The following is a 9040-nucleotide window of genomic DNA, read 5'->3' on the forward strand; positions in this document are numbered from 1 at the left end:
TTACACTACACAAGGACCCAGGTTCAAGCTCCTGGTCCCCTCCTATAAGAAGAAAGTTTCAGAAGTGGTGAAACAGGGCTGCAGGTGTCTCTCTGTCTTTCTCCCCCTCCTCTCAATTTCTCTCTGTCTCTACCCAATAGTAAATAAACAAAAATATTTTAAATAAATAAATAAAGGCATAGCTATTGCTTATCTCTGGTTTTCTTAAATGTAAGACACTCAAAATTAATGTTATTTTAAAAAATTAGACCTGCTCCCCACCTGCGGGGGTATGCTTCACAAGCAATAAGCAGCAGGTGTGCAAGTGTATATCTTTCCCCCTCTCTGTCTTCTCTCCCCCTCTCAATTTCTCAATGTCAAATAAAATAGAAAGAAAAAAAAGAGTTAAAAGAAAAATGGCCACTAGGAGCAGTGTGTCAATAGGGCCAGCACTGAGTCCCAGCAATAACCTTGGTGGCAAAAAAGAAAAGAAAAGACCTAAATACTACTTATCATCTCAAGTAACATAAGCCCTAGTTACAACATGCTTTATAAATGTGTTTTTTTTTTTAAGATCTACTTAAAAGCACAAGTGCTACTTGTATATGTGACCAATGAAAGGGTCTAACTGAAACTCTCTTTCCTATTGGTTCTGAGAAAAGTTATTTGTGGTAACCCTTACTACACCCATAGCACCAAATAACAGCCAAATCCTTGGGCACCTTGCTTTCCAAGTTTCTCTCTGATCAGAACTTAGGTCCTAATAACATTTTCTGTAGTCTCTTACGAATTTCTTTCGTCTTAATGGAATAGATAATCGGGTTAAGCATTGGGGGCACGAAGAGATACACCAGGGATATGAACTTGTGCGCATGCTCGGGAGCTTGCGTCCCAAATCGATGCACCATGGACACACTGACCATGGGTACATAGAAGATGAGCACAGCGCAGATGTGTGATACACATGTGTTGAGTGTCTTAAGCCTCTCGTCCTGAGAGGCAATGGCCAACACAGATCGCAGTATGAGTACATAGGAGAGGAGGATGAGGACAGAGTCCACACCGAAGGCAGAGATGACAATGAACAGGCCATACATGCTGTTGATGGTGGTATCTCCACAGGGCAGGCGGATCAGATCTGGGTGCAAGCAATAGGAATGGGTTAGCACATTGGCTCTACAAAAAGGCAACCTCTTGAGAAGGAAAGGCAGAGGGAAGACCATGCAGAAGCTGCGGATGATGATGAATAGACCCATGTGAGCCACACGTGTATCAGTGAGCACTGTGGCATAACGCAGTGGGTTACAGATGGCCACGTAGCGATCAAAACTCATGGCCAGCAGGATCCCAGACTCTGTCCAGGAGAAAAAGTGAATGAAGAACATCTGGCTCAGGCAGGCATCAAAGGCAGTCTCTGGGGCATGAAAGCACATGGCTGCCAGTACAGTGGGCAAAGTAGAAAAGGACACACCCAGGTCATTGACAGACAGCAAGGACAGGAAATAGTACATTGGCTGGTGCAAACTCTGCTCCTCCTTTATGATGAAGAGAATGAGGGTGTTGCCCACGATGGAGATAGCATACAGCAGAAGGAGGAGGGCAGCTATCCAGTGCTCCAGACCCTCCATCTCTGGAAAACCTGTTAGCAGGAAGCTGGAAGGGCTCGAGATGTTAGCCCCAAAACTTTCCATGAAGATCCTGAGTGGCTTTAAGGGAAATACAGTGAGTGCAGTGAAAGCACACAGTGGAAAACACAAGACTAGTAGTGAATACAGTTCTCAGGGAGACAGGATGGAGAGGTATTAGAGTCCTGGTGCATGGTGGTGAAAAGGACCTAGGTTGAGTGCAGACACCTATCACAGGGAGAGGAGACATTCTATCTATGTGTTCTATGTATTAACAATCATGCTGTAAATCATTATCATTTACCCTGATAAAGTGGTAAAATATATATTTTTCTTTTTTAATTTTTATTTATAAAAAGGTGTGGTTTACCATCAACAATATTTATACACCTTTCCCATATTTGGGAGCTACTCTCTTCCCTGATGCAGCTTTCCTTTTTCCAACCATGACATCATCTCACCAGACAATAATTTGGGTCCACCTGCATATCAGATGTCAGGCACAGAAGAAAAAAAAAAACTAAAGACAATAATAAATTTATTTTGAACTTCTGAGGTGATTTCAATAGGCAGTCAAGTTTGAGAATCAGGAATTTGGGCCACTGATTATGTGCCCTACACCATACTAGCTTCTTTATTATTAAGCATCGATTTCAGGGACTACTACCAGATGAGACAAAAGAAAAAAATGCTCTCTTTCACTACTAACATCTTAAAAATTGTATTCTACTTAGAATTCTCCTCTTAGCTGTCCTTGACACATCAGTGATTCCAAGGTTATATGTCTAGCTCAGACTTCTAGCCATAGACATTCAATTTCCTATGAGACTTCCAACTTCTCCAGTTCCTAAGCATCTCAAATGTATACTTGACTCCCCCCGGTATTTATGATCTACATAAAGGGTGCCTCCATCATTCTTGCTCTCAAGTCAGAAGAAAATTGGGAGAAATATTTCACACTCTCTATTGCTACACCTAGCTTGTCTATTAACACCTTTCCAAAATAGTTGTAACATGGATTCCTCTTGTTCATCTCTTTTGCAACTCGTCCTTTAGTGTCTTTTTTTTAATTCAAATATAAATTATTTTTTTGTTGATAAAACTCAAACCAGAGGTGGTGCATCAACTGGCAAACTATCAAACCAGCACCAACTGTTCCTAAGTATATATGGGTTTTTAGCCCCAGGAATCTCTCTTTAAGCCCCTCTCTGTCCATGAGCCACACTTGTTTGCACTCAGCCACGAATTGGTGGGTTCACATAGAAATCCTAGTCCTGTCTTGTTGCTTTCTCTCATGATCCTTTTTGCTATTCCTCGTTGATTGGGGAGAGTGAAATGCAGCTACTACTACTACTCCATAGCAACACCTCCAGAAGAAATATAAATTAGGGAGTTGGGTGGTAGCGCAGCAGATTAAGCACACATGGCACAAAGTGCAAGGACCGGCATAAGGATCCCAGTTCGAGCCCCAGGCTCCCCACCTGCAGGAGAGTCACTTCACAGGTGGTGAAGCTGTTCTGCAGGTGTCTGTCTTTCTCTCCCCCTGTCTTCCCCTCCTCTCTCCATTTCTCTCTGTCCTATCCAACACAACAACATCAATAACAACAACAACAATAATAACTACAACAACAAGGGCAACAAAAGGGAAAATAAATAAATATAAAAAAAAATTTTAAGAAATATAAATTATTTTTTTCACTAGTTAATAAGTACTAGACGACTTTATGGCTATGTTCTTTTTTTCAAATGTTTATTACGCATGAAAAAAAGCATTTTGCTTTGGACAGAAAGGGAGAGATAAGCTAGAGTGACAGTGTGGGGACATGCAGTGCCAGGGATCAAACTGGGAACCTCAGGCCTGCACACGAAGTGCTCTACCAGTTGAGCTATTTCTCTGGCAACTACAACTATGCTCTTAAGGGCTAAAACACTGCTATATTCATTTGTCATGGCACTGTTATATCAATAGTAAATATCTTTGTTCTACTGAGAAAATTAAGATGGTTAGACTAGATGATTTTATTTGACTACCAGATTAATACAAGGATGTTCTGAGATACAAAAAGATGTTCAAAATGGGAAACATTGCCATAAATTTCATACAAACCAGCAGCTTTTCCATATTAGTTAACATGTTTAGAAATGACTCTTGGGGTGCATTTGGTTGAGTGCACACATTCCCATGTACAAGGACCCAGATTCAGACTCTTAGTCTCCACCTGCAGGTGGAAAGCTTTACAAGCAGTGAAGCAGTGCTCCAAGTGTCTCCTTTCAACATCTTTAACCACTGTGTCTCAGCCCTTCCTCACTGATTACCCAATAGCCAACTTATTTGTGCTTAATATAAACTAAAAAAAAAAAAAAAAAAAACAAAAAAACTTACTCTCTTGCTTAAAATCTTCCAGGTTTAAAAACACAAAATTTTATCTTTTGAAATAAGAGTGCAAACACTGTTAGTGACCTGCAGCAGTAACACTACTGGGAACTTGCCATGTTCCAGTTTATCTAATAATTTATTATTACTCATGGTTGTGCACGCACACACATACACACACACACACACATAATTCTTTGACACTCATCACATTTTTGTGGTTACATTGAATTATTATGTACTAATGGAATTATGTGACTACTCTTTCTTACCAGTAGATTCTAAGTGGCTATAAAATTTTATTTATCCTGAGTGCTTGACCACATCACTGGGCAGAGAGTTCTGGGCTAAGATTCAGAAATTTCCAGTTCTTGTTGTAATCAGAAATATGGAACAAATAGAGGGAAAAAAAAAAAAGGATTAACATTAGGAAAAAAAAAAAGGATTAACAGTTACATTTTAAGTGGCAACACCTTTAGATAGCTCAGATAATTCTCCTAACACCTAATAGATGAAGTTTTTGTTAAAAGATGTATATGTACTTATTTATTTGTTTATTTTTATGAGAAAGAGATGGAATAGAGCATAGCTGCATTATATCTGGTGCTGGGGTATAAACTAGGGACCTCATACAAGTAATGAAACTTGTAGGGGCCAGGCAGTGGTGCACCTGGTTAAGCACACACATTACAGTGAACAAGGATGCAGGTTCAAGCTCCTGAAACCCACCTGCAAGGGGAAAAGCTTCAGGGGTAGTGGAGCAGAGCTGCAAGTGTCACTCTGTCTCTTTCCCTCTCTTTCTTCCCCTCCCCTCTCAATTTCTTTCTGTCTCTATGCAATAACAAATAAATAGTTTTTTAAAAAAGTGGGAGTAGGGCGGTAGCACAGCAGGTTAACCGCACATGGCTCAAAGTGCAAGAACCATTGTAAGGATCCCGGTTCAAGCCCCCAGCTCCCCACCTGCAGGGGAGTTGCTTCACAGGAGGTGAAGCAGGTCTGCAGGTGTCTGTCTTTCTCTCCCTCTCTCTGTCTTCCCCTCCTCTCTCCATTTCTCTCTGTCCTATCTAACAACAACATCATCAGTAACAACAACAATAATAACTACAACAATAATGAAAAATAACAAGAGCAACAAAAGGGAAAATAAATAAATATTTTTTAAAGTTATAAAAAATATATAAGGAAACTTCTTTACTTGCTGAGTCACCTCCCTGACTGGCAAAACTTAGTCTTTGTCTCATCTCTTCCCTTTACTACATGTGAATTCAGTTTACTTCTTCATACCTTATTTCCACTTTTATAGTATAGAAAAAGAAATGCAGAATGAGTTGAATAAATGACAAGCAAGAAAGAGGTACTGAAGAGGGATATTTCGGGGCTTCTTTCCATAATGTCTTAGCTTCCATTCCTAAGACTCTCCTTTCGTCTTAGTCTTTTATCTACCACCCAGTGAGAAAATTAAGAGTCGGTATACTATAATGAATCACACTAAAATATTAACACTAATGAACAGCTTCTAGAGTTCCTGGGTAACTACGCATGATAGGCGTCATTAGGTAAAACTGTAAGGATGAGGGAAGGAAGCACGAAAGTCGAACTTCAGGATGAGTAAGGACTGTGGGCTTGGGTACAGAAATAGAAAGCAAAGGAAATCTCTAGATTTAATTCAGATACAGCCTCTTCTTATTCAAATATGTGTATCCTAATAATTTAAGGAATTTGAAGTTATTAAAGAAATTCCTACAGACTTCCGACGGAAGAGCCAAAGTCTCAACTTACCTCCCTGAGCAGCTCTACTGGATGGGAGAGAAAGGCAGGGAAAGTTTCTACAAAAAGTTGACATCAGATTTATGCACACTCCACACAAGTCTCCTCTCCAGCTTCCACCTCCTCCCTGCCTTGATCACTATAAAGCTGCCTCCAAAGTGTCCCCTGGGTCCTACAAGTCCCCTGACCCAGAGGCAACTAGTGCAGCAAGGAATACAAAAAAAAAAAAAAAAAAAAATCTTGAGCGAACAGCTCCTTGGGGCCCTGGCATTTCTCCTCATTAGAGGTCTCAGGGAAATTAAGAGTTAAAATAGTGTCACCCTTTATTCTATAGTGAAAGAATCCAGGGGTCCAGAAAGAACCCTCTAGGTATGTCAAAAATAAACCCCAAATATTCATCTGCAATATTCCAGCTTTTAGGTTCATGATTAATCAACAATTTGTTTGGCTTTAGATGTTAACTCTTTTTTTCAGCTACCAGGTCCCAGATGCTAAGATGATGCCAACTGGACTTCCCTGGGCAGAGGACCCCACCAATGTGTCCTGGAGCCCCGCTTCCCCAGAGCCCCACCCCACTAGGGAAAGAGAGAGATAATCTGGGAGTATGGATCAGCCTGTCAATGCCCATGTTCAGTGGGGAAGCAATTGCAGAAGCCAGACCTTACACCTTCTGCACCCCACAATGATCCTGGGTCCATGTTCCTAGAAGGATAAAGAATAGGAAAGCTATCAGGGGAGGGGATGGGATTCAGAGTTCTGGTGGTAGGAATTGTGTGGAATTGTATACCTCTTATCCTATAGTCTTGTCAGTGTTTCCATTTAATTAATTAATTAACTAGTTAATTAATTAAAATAAGAGAACTTGAATAAAAATAAAGAAAAATTCTCTGGGTTGAATCCCAGATCTTCTGACTGTCACTGATACCCAGATTGGAGCTCATTTATTTTCTTTAAAGGGTTATTTATTTATGAGAGAGTAAGTAAGAAAAAAATAATAAACCAGAACATCCTCTGGAGCATGTAGTGCTGGGGATTGCACTCAGGACCTTATGCCTGAGAGACCACCTTCTCGCCGGGCACTACCTCCCAGGCTGCAGAAAGCCTGATTATTTTGTTGTTAGAGCGGCTATGCAGTTTTGCCTGTGGCGGTACCCGTTTTAGCACTGTAAAAACCCTATACTGGGGAACAATTAATCAGCCTATATCCAAATCGGGATTCAAACCACAGCCTTCCTTATCTCTGTGAGTGTTCTTAATTTGTTCAGATTCCTAATTCTCCATGCACAAAATTGGACTTTAAATGCTTAGACATCCTGTCAAGCGCAACACTGAACATTATGGCAAATGCTCACGGAATAAGAATTACTGTAGTGATCTCCTAATCATTCATCAAATTCCAAGCTGAAGTGTGAATCATTAGTGGAGCGATTCCTAAAATTTAAATTCAAAGACCTGAAATAAGGAGAGTCTTTGGACCATTTTCTGTCCTATCCAAAATTCAGCACTGAATAAATTGGCAGTCTGAGAAGAAAGAGGCTTGCTAGCACACACAGAGAGAGTATCTACAGTCAGTACCTGAGTGCAGAAAACCTGATACAGACCCCCAAAGCAGAAAACCTAATACAGACCCCCATTAGCAGGGTTGGAAAATTGAAAAAATAGCTGATAATTGTTGAACACTTGCCAAATGTCTGGGGTCTATTCCATGACAGGCATTAGCTGAATCATCCGAGAAAACATAATGAATACACCTTTTGCTGAATCAAAAACTAGCGTCAAATTTCTCCGGAGGCAGAATAAATCTCCTGCTTTACCAACTAAATCAACAGAGAAATAAAATAAAACATTTGAAAAAAAGTAGAAATAAAGGTGCATAGAGATCGTATAGATGTGTATGTTATATAAATAATCTAATGAGATAAATATTCATATTTTCAAAATGAAAAGTCTTAGAAAAAATATAATTTTATTTTAAAGTTTTTAAAATTTTTTTATATTTATTTTCGCTTTTGTTGCCCTTTTTTATTGTTGTAGTTTTGTTTGTTTGTTTTACACTAGAGCACTGCTCACGTTAGTGTGAGATAGTGAACCTGGGTATTTGGAGCCTCAGGCAGGAGAGTCTCTTTACATAACCATTATGCTGTCTACCCCTACAGGTTTAATTTCTTTAACTGTTTTTAAAATGTATGCATATGAACAACAAAATCCTTCAGCACCTAGCATCTCTTTTTATTTATTTATTATTGGATAGAGAGAGAGAAATTGAGAGTGGAGGGGGAAACAGAGAGGAAAAGAGATGGAGAGACACCTGCAGCCCTGCTTCATCACTCGTGAAGCTTTCCCCCTGCAGGTGGAGACCAGGGGTTTGAACCCTGGGTCCTTGTGCACTGTGATGTGTGTGCTTAACCAGGTGCACCACTGACTGACCCCGCTTTGTATCTCTAAAAGCCTTTGTCAGTACCTATTGACAATGTCTTGTGTTTGTATATGTGGATATGTGCAGATCCGTATGTGAGGGTAAAGAGAAACGAAGTAGGGGAGTTGGGCAGGGAGGTAGTGCAGTGGGTTAAGCGCAAAGCACAAGGGCCGGTGTAAGGATCCTGGTTCCAGCCTGTAGGGAAGTTGCTTCACAAGTGGTGAAGCAGGTCTGCAGGTGTCTTTCTCTTCCCCTCTCTGTCTTCCCCTCCTCTCTCCATTTCTCTCTGTCCTATCCAACTACAATGACATCAATAACAACAATTCTTCTTTTTCTTCTAGTGTTTGCCCTTCTTCCGTAGCCAGTCAACAGCGTCAGGTTAATAACTACAACAATAAAACAAGCACAATAAAAGGGAAAATAAAAAAAGAGAGAAACCAAGCAAGTTTCAGAAGCACATTTAAATACTTATAGATGGGAGTCTGGTGGTAGTGCAACAGGTTAAGCGCACGCGGCACAAAGCTCAAGGACCAGCGTAAGGATCCTGGTTCAAGCCCCAGCTCCCCACCTGCAGGGGAGTCGCCTCACAGGCCGTGAAGCAGGTCTGCAGGTGTATTTCTCTCCCCTCTTCTGACTTCCCCTCCTCTCTCCACTCCTCTCTGTCCAATTAAACAATGACAACAACAATAAAAAAGAAGGGCAACAAAAGGGAAAATAAATATTTTTAAAAATTAATAAATAAAATATTTATAAATGAGAAAACATAGGTCTAGCTTTTTTATAAGTAATAGTAAGTCAATCTCAAGTGATCAACAGAGAAAAATAATATCTTTATTAAAAAATCATGTCTCCTTGAGATATAAAAGTTGACTCATTAAA

General features: G+C 40.2%; 1 protein-coding gene across 1 annotated transcript; it reads right to left on the reverse strand.

The window, feature by feature from the left end:
• Positions 1-725: 725 nt before the first annotated feature.
• On the reverse strand, positions 726-1670 carry LOC103122816 (olfactory receptor 51I2-like). Its single transcript, XM_007533437.1, has one exon. It carries the CDS (start codon positions 1668-1670, stop codon positions 726-728), a length of 945 nt encoding a protein of 314 aa, XP_007533499.1.
• Between the last annotated feature and the right edge of the window lie 7370 nt (positions 1671-9040).

Source organism: Erinaceus europaeus, chromosome 17, assembly GCF_950295315.1.
Source record: "Erinaceus europaeus chromosome 17, mEriEur2.1, whole genome shotgun sequence".
Taxonomy (NCBI): domain Eukaryota; kingdom Metazoa; phylum Chordata; class Mammalia; order Eulipotyphla; family Erinaceidae; genus Erinaceus; species Erinaceus europaeus.